Source organism: Penicillium mononematosum (assembly GCF_028829835.1).
Source record: "Penicillium mononematosum strain IBT 11891 chromosome Unknown utg000005l:1.0-9366267.0:1.0-9372171.0, whole genome shotgun sequence".
NCBI classification, from domain to species: domain Eukaryota; kingdom Fungi; phylum Ascomycota; class Eurotiomycetes; order Eurotiales; family Aspergillaceae; genus Penicillium; species Penicillium mononematosum.
This window is the reverse complement of record NW_026643275.1, coordinates 3,973,223-3,987,460: the sequence shown is the minus strand read 5'-3', so window position 1 is coordinate 3,987,460 and position 14,238 is coordinate 3,973,223. Positions and strand designations below refer to the sequence as shown.

Genomic DNA, 14,238 nt, shown 5'->3' with positions numbered 1-14,238 from the left:
GTTACGTACTTATGCTGTAAGGAAGTGGAGCAAATGGAGTACAATGTAAGTGTCATTGAGTCCATGCCTGGACTATATATATATATGACCGGATAAACCCTTGGAACATTGTTCCTCCGGTCGGATAACACCCTATGCTTTAATTCCATTTTACCTCTTTAGTTTGACTTGGTGCATCTCATTTCAAATATCTCTCCTCCAAAGACGATAAAGAGGACATGAAGTGTTATGTTCAATAGGAATAGGTCTCCCATGGCATCTATTGCTACATACTCGAGTAATCAACCATGCTATCCATAGATGCTCATGATATCAGATCAACAGCCTGTATTTCGCAATTTTGGAGTGGCACATTGGATGTAGTATATATATATACGTCACATTTAACAGTCGAAAACAAACCAAAAATGCAAACACCGCAATACAGGAGTTCAAAGGGAAAGAAAGACGGTCGAGGCAAAAAAGCAACCTAACAGGGGGAGGCAAAAGTGAAGATATATAAGGAAAGGCAGAATGCATCTTTCGGCAAGTTAGATCAAACTATGTCCCGATGCGAAACTTGGGTCAAGATGAGGAAAGTCTGCAACCGGACGAAGCGCTGTAGTTCGGAAGGGCGCGGCCAATTGTGCCGGGGTCGCAGTAGGAAGGGTCCTCTCACCCTGTGGTGGTATCCCAGGGTTATAGTTAAACACCCAAAGACGCATGGATTGATCAGGACAAGTTCCAGTGTAAAACCTGTGTCGCAACCATGACCCACTCAAACGGTCAGCGCCGGCCCTCGTTGCATGACCACTTCGGATAGAAACCGGTATCGGCTCCCAGTTGGACATGAAGCGCTGTTCGTCCACACTCCACATGTTGACTTCTAATTCTCTATATAACGCGGGGACCCGCCTGTCATCTGAGGTATAGTGGAGACCAACACCCAGACATCGGGGCAAGGGGTGGTTTTTGTTATCCTGAAGAATGCTGATGTCGTCTTCAAATATGCTCATATGCGTAGACCCGGTGTCATCCATGAACGGGAATTCAAAGCTCGATAATCCTTTTCCTGCAGGTGGCTGAGCCTGCGGAATCCGAAGGCTAAGCCTCACCTGAAGAAGATTGTTAGAAATAGGGCAACAAAATTGGTCAATACGGCATTAGAGAGGGGAAATAGCTACCATTGTGGCATTGATACGCGGATCCGGTTGGCATACTACCGAAGTTTTGCTCAAGCCAGGCGCAGGCCCGAGAATCTGAATACTTGGTTTTAGTATGTTTATTGATGCAATCAAGGGGTTTTATGACAAGACTTACACCTTCGACCCAAAACCCTTCATGTCCCTGACATTTGTCATGAATGCTGCGGTATTCCTCCCAGTGGAAAGGCCTTGGCAGGCAGAGCTGAACTCCAGCATGCCAGTAGGTGACAAATTCCGGGTGCCAATCTAATTCACCTGATCGGTATCGTGCAATAATGGATTTTACCGTATCAACCATCTTGTACTTGTCGTTTTCCGCCATGAGCCAATCCAACGTAAATTTGAGATCATCTAGGCGTTGTACAACGGGCCAACTTAAACCTGGCTCCGTGGCTATCAGTGCACTGGATAGAGGGAAGCAAATTAGTCTCTCTATTTAGGAAAAATTTGGAGTTATAATCTCACTCGCGCTCCGCCTGCTTTGCCACCAATTCTGCCAGTTTATGCTGATAGACATGAGGCATGATATTCTCTTTGATCCGCTCAAGACACCTGAGATTCAAAGTCACTGCATAAGAAAGGTCAACTCCCTAGTCCAGAGATGAACAGCGGCGCCGGTATTAATTAGCCAGAGGAGGTAGAACTTACTCGGGCATCAGATCAGGCTCCTCTGGGTTCCAACCTTGAGGTGCATCCTCCCGCTCTCTGATAACGCCTTTTACTCTTGGCCATTTCTGTTTCTTGGGCATTTGTAGCCTAAGATTCCTACGATTCTTCCTTCGTTTCGAATAGTCAGTGAAGAGATCGGCTGCAAGACGTTCCTTGTCCAGCTTCTGTGGGATTTCCTTTTTTGTCTTCTTCTTCTTTGGAGGGGTTGCCTCTGCATCTTCACTCTGGCTATCTGCCTTGCGTTTTCCATCCGACTTCTTGGGTGCACCTTTACCTTCAGGTTTGCGGCGCGAGGGAAAAAAGGCTTCGGAGGCATCTTGCAACAGAGTAGATAGCCACGACCAAGGCGACACTTTCTCTAGGTAACTAGCAAATCAAATATTGAGCATGTACGAATGTAAATACGAAGGACAGAATTTCGAAGGTATTTGTGTTCTAAGATTTTTGTACACGCCGAACCCATCGCACCGGATGGAAGCCTCGATTATGCGATGTCAAAGAAAGCTTGAAGGCCGTAGACAAGATGGAACAAAGATGGCAGAGCATGCTCTTGGATGAAGGTCGAATCTCCTTTTCATGCTGTTCATTCAACATAGCTTTTGAAACGCCTCATTCGGCGAGTTCTTGCAAAGGCGTACTCTCAGTGGATCTGACTTCGAGGATTCCCCCAAATACACTTTTGACTTATTCCTTTGATCTTTGACACGGATTGTGCTTCTTTTTGGGGGCTCAGTCTGGGCAATCCTCCTCCGCTGTACCTGATGTAAAGAGGCTTTAATGCGGCTGGCTTTGTCAAACAAAGATTTGTGGATTCAACCTCAAAGGTTCAGAGACTTCACTTGGATCACGTTGAAGTCATGAAAGACACCAGCTAGCTCCATCTGCCTCAGATCCCTGTATCCATTGAAATGAGAGCCCAAAATGGATTGTGGCGCGGTATACATGTCCGAGGGCGAGAATGCGTGGAACTTGGAGAGCTGCGGGAAACAAAGAAGACCTGACGCTTGCCATGTCTATTTTTACACATCTCACTGTCTTTACCCATATCCGGCAAATATTATCTAGTCCTCATTATTATTTAGTCTTCATCGTGGAATTGGTAGATTCCTGGACCTCGGTCGTGCCTATAGCGGCCAGGTTTGCAGTAACAAATTCCCACATCAATAGATACGTGAGATATGTGAAAAAGAGTTATCCCGAGAATTTGAACGTATGTTACCGTCAACTACATTACCAATTATTCCAAAATTTGTCTATGAAAAAGCCACAGTGCCACATGATACTCCGTACACTCTCTATACATATAAGCAGCCACATACTAAAACCCACGCCTCAATCTCCGAAACCGGGACCGAAAACTACTTTGACTCGAGTTTTTCGAATCTTCCTAATATTCCAATGCAGTAAGCGAGCTTCTTTTTGCCAAATACTCGAATCTCTGGGGGCTACTCAACGCTGTTTCACAGGAACATCAAGATGAGCGAACCCAAGCCGACCGCGGTCCCGCTCCCAAAATCTGAGCAGTTCTACATGAATAACGAGCAGGGTGAAAGATACCTGATTCAAGTCTCTTGACCGCTGCATTGGCACAGTGTCAGCACTTCTGCTCGCGGCTCATTCCCCATCTTGTAAGTGCCCGCTAACGATTTTCCAGGATTGGAGAAGAAGAAAAAGCGCCCGTTTACATATATTGTCGATGGAAATGCTCTATTCTTGACTGCAACTGAGGCCGCCTGGCGTTGTGCTCCTGCGTCGCATTTTGCTGGTGGGGTATCACTGTTGCTATCGGATACCCATTGAACAGAGAGAGCTATATGATATGCGACGACGCACTCTTGATTTATCTTCGCTAACAGAAACTCCCATTTCTGGATATAGAGGTGCTGATATATTCCTTAACTTCATTCAAAGTTCAGTTTGACCCGCGGTTAAGGCCCGGTTTCCACAGGTCTCTGTCTCTAGAGAAGCACTCTACGACCATTCCTATGGGGGATTTCCCGCATTACTTGCGTTGTTTACACGACCCGGGTTATTTGATTGTTACATGGCCAGCAGTCCCTTGATCCGGTGAAATAAAAAATTCATTTTGCGGGAGACAAAAGACTTTCTGAAAAAGGAGCCTTTGGGCGAGAATTTGCCTTCGCTCATGGTCTTCTGGGGCTTAGTCGAGCAAAATCCTCATCAATGGGATAATGAACCTGGACTCTCTGGATTTGGCCTCAGTAAGCCCGGGGATTGAAAACCTGGTTTTTTATTGACGTTCTTTCCATTCTTTCCACATCTGCTCAAATATTGTGAGAGCGCTTGGTTGTCAATGGCTACACAGGGGTATTACCACCTGGGTACCATAGCAAGAGATTTTCCCAGAATAAGTTTGTCCAAGCTGCTATGCTGGTCTGGTCATAAAATAAATTCTATCAAGTATTGAAGGACCAGGCGCTTTATGGGATGGAAATCGGTGAACGGTGAAGGGGATAATTGTTGCATTCACTACTTAGGTACTAACTAATTACATAGGTACCTACTATACCTAGGTAATGTCTAATGAAATCAACTAGTCGTAAAATAGCCTTGGAAGCGTCGAGAATAATAGAGTTATATAAACATTATTATTAGATTAAATCACATCATTAGAAATGACCGAGAGTTCCTTCCAATACATAACGTATATCAAGTGTCAGGTTCGGCGGTGGATATTCTGTTGCATCCGTTGAAATTCGTGAGAATTCAATGGCTCGTCGTCCCTTGGAAGCACTCGTAGCGACGGCCTTCTCGCAACTTGCTGCCTTCGCCGAAGCCCAACCTCCCAATCTTAATAGCCTCGTCGCCTGGGTATGTTGCCACATCCCGAACAACACCAGACATCTCGTCCATCTCATCAACTTTATCACTCTTGCGTCCAATGAGCAAAGGAAAGATCTTATCACCAGCAAAGGCGCCAAATCGCAGCATCACAAAGGAATCCAATCTTTCGGTCCATCGATAGGAAAGACCTGCGTAGAGTGATAAAGCTAACAGCGGAAGCAAATAAAGTGCCATCAAGATGGAGACTACGATGATTCCCGCGGGAGAAATTGATGGAAGATCCATATCGGCGCCTAAATCATGGGCGATAGACCATTTGCCCCTCTGACTGGAAAGGAATTCCTGATTGGCAAGGAAAGCCGCTGATGTGAAGGCTTTCGGAATTGACTCCGCGTCTTTTTGGAACAGACTAATCCATTGCGCAATCTGTGACCCAACAGGGTACCAGTTGCCATCTAGGTCGATCCCAGCAGACGCGCACTCCAGAGGGGAAACCCCGAACAGATTGGTGAGTGCGGGGTTCGCAACGCAGGCAGATCTCAAGTTTGACGACACTTCGTCTGTAACTTTGTCGTCTGCTTCAAGGGCTGCGGCGGTTGCAATGAATGTGTCGATAAAAGAGCCAGGGCCGAAGCTTGCCAGGGCGGCCGATAACAACGGTCCTTTGTGGTCTGTTGAGATGGGGCCAAGCGATGCGGCTTTGAGAGTGCCTTCCACTGTGACCCCATCACGGCGGTAATAGCTCCCCGAATAGAATGTGTTGAATTGGTATAAACAGTGCTGGTCACAAAGTTCCACTGGGTCTTGGTCCAGTAAGGGACCGGGTACACCCTTGTTCATATAGTTGGGTAATTCAAAGAAGCCAGCCGTGGTGTTGACAGTGACCTGGAAAAGAGATTGAAGAGAATGTCCTGAGCGGTACTCTTCTTGTGTCATGTTGAGATAGAGAACCTCAGAGAAATCCTGCCGGCTACGTGCCATCTGCCAAGGAGATTTCGTCATATTTGCTGGCATGCATGCAGTGACACCCCAAGAATAACTTGAAGTAGAAGAAGTGCGCCGCGAGTACGAAGATGAATAGTCGGCATAAAATGCCCCTGGGCGTGAACTGCAGTCCACCGGGAAATCAGACGCTCCTATGGTCTCATACGTAGCTGTAGAGTTCACACGTGGAGAAAATTGACGAATCAATCCTGTATTGAAACCACTCGGGACCTGGGAGTAGTACGTCTGAGAAGACAGATCGTTGAGAGTCAAGAAATGAACTCCACTGTTGTTACTCCACAGGTTAGGTTGGTAGATATCGCCATTCGCTTTGTTCAGGGCATTGCGGACTTTCAACACGTCCTTGCCGGTATTGTACGATGTTGGATACGAAGAACCACGTGGGCTGAAGTCATAGATAGTGGCACTCTGTTGGGGCAAAGTCCGGACTTTGACAGACTGTGAACTGAGAAAGACCGACTGGATGGGAAATATGATGAGACCAAATACCCAGATGAAGATTGCGGTGGCCAGTAGCGTGCTACCGTATTGCCTCCATTTCCCGTACATCAGTGCTGGATACAAAGAAAAGTCCATCCACCTGCGGTCAGCCAACGTTGTGACTTGGCGTAGCCGAAGGCCCATAGGATCCTTTTGATTCTGCGCATAGATTACAGCGGCACTAGCACACACTGTGGAAATCCAGGGAAGAGTAACAACTTGAATAAAGGTCTGAATAGTCCGCATAGAGCGATAGATCTTTCTCTCTTGATCGAAATCTGCTTCATAGTAATAATTGGAGCGTGAGGTTTCAAACGAGTACGCCCAGGTCTTGTCTTTTAAGGGGCGGATTGACAGTATAGTAGTCATGGCCCAGACATAGAGGACGAGTCCCACGTAAATGATCGTGAATACAGATACCCAGGCCGATCGATGAAGCAAAGTACTGTGCCCTCGTCCTAGAATTTGTCCTGTTGACCGCGCCTGGCTATATGATGGAAGCTCCTCATCATGTAGCGGGGAAGACCCGGACGAGGAATCGTGTCTAGTGTATTCAGGTGCGTCTCGGAGATTGTCTGAGCTTCTCGGAAGTTGCCGTAGATGGACCGCACCGTCTGCTGTCTCCATCTTGAGATTGTTTTGCCGCACGCGGAGATTCGTGGAAGAAAAGGAAAAATCAAAAGAAAAGAGATGTGGAATATTTCATCGCAAACGCTTTTGCTTTTTATTCCCCCGACAGGGCTGACCATGGCCCCTTAAACGAGCGCCCTGAGCGCCCCATGCGATTCCATTCTTAGCTCAGTTTCAACTTGGCAACTGCCAGTGTGGCGGATAGAGAGCGCGTTATTGGCCAGTGTCAGCTTCCCCAACCATTTCGCAATTCTGAAGAGTGTCTTGCCTTCTGTACTTATGGGGGTGTTCAGCCATTATAGGTTGGAGCCTAAAGGAAATGACCAAAGTGAAAGCCAAGGTGTGCCCAGAAGAGGAAGTAGGCGATATCGGGGAGGAGCGCCGAACCTCCTGTTAGGGGTGTCCATGTGTCCATGTGTACATATGTAGGATATATGTATTTGGCTTATTCCATCTACCTTATCAATTTAGGAATTATCGAAATCATCTTTACACTAAGTCAATCATTCAATCTTACATTGCAACCTGGTTCGGGTAGCTCGAAGATTTAGACTTAAGTTTACGCTCAACCTTACTTTAATCTTAACCCTCTGTCAATATTAACTGCTGGAATTGTTTCCTCATAAGTTCTCATGAAGAACATTCGTGCACATTCTAGACTTAGCAATTTAACAGTTCCTTGAATATAATGTATCATTTTGTCAGACTGGATGCCGGAAACCAGCACTTTGCTGTAAGGTAAAAGCTACAAATCTTTCTCCTTGACATCCTCCTCCCACCCCTGAGCTGTCATCTCGTACACTAAGAGTCGAAGGCAGCCTGCTACTTGGGTACACACACGCATTGTTTCTCGGCTCGTACCCGAAACCGCCTAGATCGGGATTTGGCCAAGGCAAGAATGATCTTCTTCTATTTCCAGAACATATGCGGACATCTGACACTGCATCTAGCATCACACCTCTATATTTCTGCGGCCTCGGTGCCCTCCACTTCCAGGCCTATCCTTTAACCTAGCAGGGGTCCCTCTGCAGTCCCGCCTGTCTCGGATTTACCAGAACTATACCAACAATGGTCTGGAACTCCGAAGTGAAGCAATCTATGTCATCAAGTCGTTCCAAGTATCGGCAGCCTCCTGTCCACTCAGAGAGGCAACAGCGCTCTCAGCCGCATAGCACTGGTCAATCGTAGCCTGAGGAGCATTGCACGGGCTACGCAAACGGTTGCATATCAGGTCAGCCGGTGAATCGATAGTAGGCGACGAGCCGAAGGGGAAGTCATCCTGGTTATCGGTGGTATACGAGTACTCGGTGCGGCCATCAAGACCATACAACCAATTGATCGTCGGGTCCGAACAGCTTCCATAGTCAAGACCGTCGGAGGTGCCGGTGTTGGAGCAGTCGTCCGCAGTCACTGTGGTAGTGACCTGGAGTGTCTGGGTGTCTGTCGAAGTCACGGTGGAGGTCACGACCTGATTATTGGTAACAGTGCTTGTGTCGGTATGAGTGATGGTATTGGTGACTGTCTCATACTCGGTCACGCCGGGCTCGGTGACGGTCGAGGTGCCGACAAATTCGGTCGTAGTTGAGACTGGGCCGGGCGTTGTGACAGTGGTCGTCACCGTGGGACCGTCCTCCGTCAAAGTGGTGATGTCGGTGGTCGTGGCGGTGCACGAACTAATCGTGGAGATCACAGTTTCCGTCTCGGTGGTGGTTGATGCGGAACGGCCGTCGTCTCCGGTAGTTACAGTTGCTGTGCAGGCACTGATCGTTTCGGTGACAGTGGCTGAACCGTTGCCATCGCCGTCAATAGTAACAGTCACGGTGGCAGTCGGGGTAGCCGGACTAAAGAGCTTATCGTTAGCTAATTGGCTTCTCGCATCAAGCCTAGTGGTCAACTAACCAATCAGTCACAGTGACAGTCGATCCGACATTGTTGCCGTTGGCATTGTGGCCACAGTGGCTGTTATCAAACCCTCCTGGACCTATGCCCGCGCTGTCTCCATGGGGAGAACCCCAGAACCCATCCTGACTCCACTCGCCGGGATTACCAGAGCCACCGGGGGCAGGAGCTGTAAGGGTAGGGAGCACCTGCAGCAGGACGGCCGAAAGAGCGGCGAGTCTTGCGTAATACATCGTCGAATTAAATATCATAAAATTAGATTGATTATAACAGTTCAGGTAAAAAAATAAAATATAATGATGAAAAACAACTGGGACTACGTCGAGCCCCTATAGAAACCGACGATTGAAAGAGTGTGATGTCGATGGTTTGGGAATTAATGGCGAACATGCGCAGTTATATACATTAGCAAGTAGGCTAAGTTACATCGCTGGCAGGAGCCATTAGCCAATCCGGCACTTTGAAAACAAAAACACTCAAGAGGTATGTTCATCGGCTGACTGAATCCTCGAGTTTCAAGAATGTCAATTCCTATAGCTCGAACTGGGAACATGCAGCTGGGTACTTTTATCCGGGTGAAGTATCCATGGACTTTGCGGCCAATGGACACAGGACTTGTACCTAGAATGCCGAGGTGAGGGTATTGTCAAGTTGTTCTCAAGCTTTGATAACCCAGTTGTCTGTCTGTTGGACTTGATATAATTTTGTTTTGGCGTACCCACTGCCTTCCTCATACTCTTAGATTGAGAAAACTATCTTCTCCCATGGATATTACATGAGCCGTCTATCATGTAGACCTACACCTGAGTACGTATATGAACACATAGTTCTAGTCAGATCCAGGGTATTTCTTGATGTTACCTGACTCGTGAGCAGGAAGATCAAAGAATCTCGCGTAAGCATGGCATGGATCCACCCCAAAAGAGCCCCAATGGCGTCATTAAGGTTAGGAATGCGATGTATCATTGCTAGAACCTCGGCTCCCTATCTTTCCCTTTGTATTGTGATATATCTTGTGTCAATATGCTTATGCTTATATCACCTATGTCCAGTACGGTTTAGACCATGAGATGGAAACGACCCCCGAGTTGATGCTCTGTAATTGAATATGATAGCTATGGGGTTTGGAAGGGTGGTGGTTCATGGGTGAGGCGGCTGGGCCACATTCCAGAACTCCCAAGTTGCTCATTCTTCGGAGAGAGATCTATGGGTCTGTCAATGTAGATATGACCTATGTACTCCGTAGTAGTTTTTGAATAGTGTCTAAGGTCAGTGAGGTCTTCCTGTATGGATGTTGCTTACCCCCCGCTTCTTCACTAAATTCAGAAAAAGAAGTGCGTTGAGCCATGCAAAATGTCATGCCCATGGTTTTCTCTACAATTCAGCAGTAGCATGTTTTTATCATTCAAGAGGTAGATTTGGATATCCTATTCTGTAAATTTCGTACACACAGCACAGTTCTTGGGTATAGAAGCTTTAGCTTCATTGTGAGGGAACTAGCAGGAAAGCAGTCACCAGGGTCAACGCGACCGAAGAACTCCATATGGCGCCGAGCTTCTTCGACAAATTTGCCAATGAATTTGATGCAATTCTTCCTGCTTCTCAGAATCCTCAGTTATATAGTGAAAGAAGTTGTTCATAAGATGGAAATAGAACGTTCAAAGGAAGAAGAAAAGAATTGATTGACAGGGTCAGTTCTGAAGGGGCATTTGTTCCCAGAACTGCATAGTAAAGTAATAGTCTCTCCTTTCTTCTTTTCTAAGTCCGATATATACAAAATCATATCAACCTCTCCTGCTTCCCCTCTTCTCTAAGAATTCACCGCGCTTTCTCAGGATTAGGCATTCTGAAGTGTGTTTCCAGCATTGGTTGGGACGCTTGCCTGGGCCGCCGAAGCTGCACTTGCAGTTGCAATGTTGAGGCCGGCGAAATTAGAGAAGAACTTAGTATCGGCGTTCGTAAACTGATCCCCATTGTTTGTTTGGATATTAGTCACGCAATCCCTCTTAAGGTAGTCGGCGCATGCTTTGTTGGCAGTAGCACTCGGCGAGCTAAAGAGTTGACCGACGAAATCTCCGACGATTTGGGTGACATTGTTGAAGACACAACCTTCGAAGAGACCTTGGCCGTCGTCGGTGCCCTCAATGGCGTGGCCGCTGTTGTTTTCCCACACACTGTTGACGGCATGGAAGAGCGTCTTACCGCTCAGTGCAGGGCTGCGGCCGGATGTGCGGTACACGTAGTTGTCTAACGGACGATTAGTATCTTCGAGTTGCGTACATATTTATATCAAGAAAGCATGATTTGAAGCACTTACTTGCAAATGTGATCTGGTCGTCGGCTCCGACAAGCTCCAATCCCCAGTAGTTTTGTCCGTCGCACGAAGTAGAGAAGTTAGTTGCGCCATTCATGAAGCTGTTGGAGATAGTGACATGAGCGTTGGCTTCTTGGCCAAAGACATAGTGTACACGGCCAGTGTATTGAGTCTAGTTAGAATCCAGTTAGAATTCAGTAAAGGAGTTGTCATGGAGAGTTTGACTAACCGTAACATGGTCAATCCAGACCTTCGAAGTGCCAGAGAGCGTGATAGCATCGCCACCCCAGACAAGTTGTGGGTTGAGGTTGGTGATCATGATGTTCTGTACAATGATGTTGGAGGCACGGACTATTCTCAGCCCTTTGCCGAGGAGTACGCCCTTGTTTCCGACTCCGATGATCGTCTTGTCTGAGTGAACGCTGATTCCTGTGGTTCCAGCAGTATCCCACTCGTACTGCTCGGACGGTTTACCGTCGCATCCTTTTCCGAATGCATCTATCGTGGACTGGCAACCATCCTCAAAGGAACCATATGCCTTGCAGATGGTTCCCTTGGTTGTCCCTTCCGTTCCGATGAAATCGAATGTCTTGTCGATAATGATGACCTGAGGATCCTCAGAACCCAGAAGTTCGATTAGATGTTTGACATCGGTTGGATAAACTGGCGTCGCATCACCACCTCCCGTAACTCCGTATGCAAATCCTGGAGGCGAGCCCGTAACTGAAACCGCATCGGCTCTCTTGGCTGGGCTGCTTGCAACTGCCACAGCGGCGAATAGTAAACCAAAGCTGAACTTCATATTGGATTCAGAAGCCTGCAGTTGCGGCAATGACTATGAAGATGGCTGGCGAAAATGGTTCTGCTAGATAGGGAAAATAATTCAAATTTACTAGGGTCATTGGGACTTCTTATGCCTCTTGCCAAGCTGTGGCCTTTTGTCGAGACATTATCGAAGTTGTCTCACATGTGTTGATGGGAAATGTCTATGTGAAACCGATCCTTCAATTGTTTTTATGTGGGGCTGTCAATGGACTTCCATACAGCTACGGAGTAAAGTCTTCTTCCGTAGTAATTGAATCCCACGTCCAGTAAGGAGTAAGTACATATCTACTCCGTATTCATAATTAATAATTTATTCAATAATAATATAGCAGGATGCTTTGTCCTAAATTTAGCCTATTCTGGTGTTCTAAGGGCACGAACGTCTCCAGTGTTCCTCATCTGCATATATTAAATGCTGGCCCCACAGGGGAAATTTCGGAAATTTAGGAAGCTTCATCCACGGAATACTCCGTTTTCCGCACGGAGTAGTGGTCATTATAGGAGTGATCTGCAGGGGTAAAAGACGATATATATCTGCTCACGCCCGTCTACTGTAGCGGATAAAATATTTAAGTGGAGCAAAGGTGGAAAGAGAGTGATCAATATCGGCTACAACATATGGATGAACTACGGAGTAGCATAGGAGACATATATATGTAATTTGGGAACTATCTCCCGAGGTCTAGGTCTGGGACTCTTCTCCGTACTTCATCAGCAGAGCGACGGAGTACTCCATATTGAGCCACGTGGGCTACGGTCTTAAACCCCTTCAGACCAACTCTAAAAGGCATACGGAGTACGGAGTACAGGTATCTACGCCTGTCAACTGGCTAGGGTACAATCCTTTGTCTCGGATTAGGCTGGTAGGCACATCGTCTCTTACCCCCTACGAACCATTCTTGCAGGGACCTTCAAATGCGTATGTTGTACTCCGTAGTACAGAGTGCCAACACAATACTTCGGAAAGAAGAAACCACTGCCGATTTTACATTTTCCGGAAATTTTCCTAGTTTGTGTACTCCGTATTCCGTGCGGAGTACTCCGTATATACTAGATACTTGACTGAATTAAAAGTATGAAGATCAAGATGTCAGTTCGTCTACTTGAAACACCAGGATACGCGGATTTTAGGACATAGCGCATGCTATCAGATCATAACGTAAGAGATCTGCAGCGCTCCGTGATTAGTTCCTGATGATGACAGTACTTCCTTCCATGGATCACTGAAAGCTCAATGGCATACCAGGATTAGGAGGTTAGTCGTGATGGTGATGTTCGTTTGTCATAGGTAATGATTAAAGGAGTTGTAATACACGCATGGTCTTGTGCTTTGATTCCATTATGCTAGATACTTAATCTGTTCGAGTTTAAAGTAAAATGATGGAACAAGCATTCGATTGAAATCCAGGCACCACTTCGTATCACCATGTCTCATATGAGTTTTTGATACAGCTGGACAGGCTGACCTTATATAATTCATTCAATAACCCCTAGGTTACATATTGAAGCCGAGCTTCAACTGGGCCACCAAGCTATTCAATTGAGACCTTATGTAGTATGTAGGTCAAATCACGACATGGATAAACGAAATGAATCTACTTTGCAGCTTAATTGTCAAGCAATTCAAGGTTGCCACTTGCTAAGTTTTCCCATAGCAAGGTGGATTTCCACTCTGAACGCTAAATGGTAATAATAGCGATATTGTAATCATGCCAATAAGTCAATGCGATCCAGCATATCACATGCATCTATACGGATATGTTGTCCATATTCCGTATTCAGCTTCGAATTGCTCTTGTTATTGGGAGATCTCGCTGGGGAGAGCTTCAGTGATACACTGGGGTTTCTACACCGCTAGCCTCTGAGACTTCGAAAAACCAGAGAATCTGATCGACCTAAGTAGAGAGCTAATCCACGCAACGTTTACACCCATGGACAGAAAGTCCACTTATGTGATTGTTATAGAAGATGGATCAAGTGCCATACATAGTCAGAGCTATTGGCAGTTATTATAAGAATGAAATTCATACTTGTAGGTGTTCAAATTGTCACAAATATCCGAGATTCCTATGCGTAGCCTTCGTGGTCGAGGAGGATTTGGATTCTCCAACCGGAACAACCTTATTTCTACTCCCGTAGGCCTTTGGAGAGTAATAGGACGAGCGAGGAGTATCGAAGTGCACAGTCGACCTACGATATAATTTAAGAGTCAAAGATGCTTGAGAACCAGGAGCTAAAGAAACTACTAGTTACATATCTGGCTGATTCAGTACATGAACACAAGCGCTGGCCCCAGGTGCCAAGTTTCTCTGGTTCAAAGCTACATTCGTCGCTTTCATATTGTAAAGTAAGAAGCATTAATCATGATAAATGAAAAGATACAGAATAGCCATCTAATGTACAGAGGATTCATAAGACTAGGGTATC

The 14,238-nt window shown here is 46.4% G+C and overlaps 5 protein-coding genes across 5 annotated transcripts; 1 reads left to right on the top strand and 4 right to left on the bottom strand.

Annotated features, from left to right (window-relative positions):
• Positions 1-530: 530 nt before the first annotated feature.
• Positions 531-2,316, bottom strand: N7519_009654 (uncharacterized protein; the record flags this gene model as incomplete). The annotated part of the gene is made up of 6 exons (XM_057296427.1): positions 531-1,094; positions 1,164-1,238; positions 1,300-1,588; positions 1,650-1,736; positions 1,833-2,169; positions 2,304-2,316. The coding sequence occupies 6 exons, from the start codon at positions 2,314-2,316 to the stop codon at positions 531-533; spliced, it is 1,365 nt and encodes a 454-aa protein (XP_057144309.1).
• A 1,013-nt stretch (positions 2,317-3,329) lies between these two features.
• Positions 3,330-3,653, top strand: N7519_009653 (esterase; the record flags this gene model as incomplete). Its single annotated transcript, XM_057296426.1, has 2 exons — positions 3,330-3,399; positions 3,508-3,653. 2 exons carry the CDS (start codon positions 3,330-3,332, stop codon positions 3,651-3,653), a joined length of 216 nt encoding a protein of 71 aa, XP_057144308.1.
• Positions 3,654-4,580: 927 nt separating this feature from the next.
• On the bottom strand, positions 4,581-6,770 carry N7519_009652 (uncharacterized protein; the record flags this gene model as incomplete). Its single annotated transcript, XM_057296425.1, has 1 exon — positions 4,581-6,770. One exon carries the CDS (start codon positions 6,768-6,770, stop codon positions 4,581-4,583), a length of 2,190 nt encoding a protein of 729 aa, XP_057144307.1.
• Positions 6,771-7,869: 1,099 nt separating this feature from the next.
• On the bottom strand, positions 7,870-8,905 carry N7519_009651 (uncharacterized protein; the record flags this gene model as incomplete). Its single annotated transcript, XM_057296424.1, has 2 exons — positions 7,870-8,614; positions 8,673-8,905. The coding sequence occupies 2 exons, from the start codon at positions 8,903-8,905 to the stop codon at positions 7,870-7,872; spliced, it is 978 nt and encodes a 325-aa protein (XP_057144306.1).
• A 1,604-nt stretch (positions 8,906-10,509) lies between these two features.
• On the bottom strand, positions 10,510-11,788 carry N7519_009650 (polysaccharide lyase family 1 protein; the record flags this gene model as incomplete). Its single annotated transcript, XM_057296423.1, has 3 exons — positions 10,510-10,919; positions 10,990-11,158; positions 11,216-11,788. The coding sequence occupies 3 exons, from the start codon at positions 11,786-11,788 to the stop codon at positions 10,510-10,512; spliced, it is 1,152 nt and encodes a 383-aa protein (XP_057144305.1).
• Between the last annotated feature and the right edge of the window lie 2,450 nt (positions 11,789-14,238).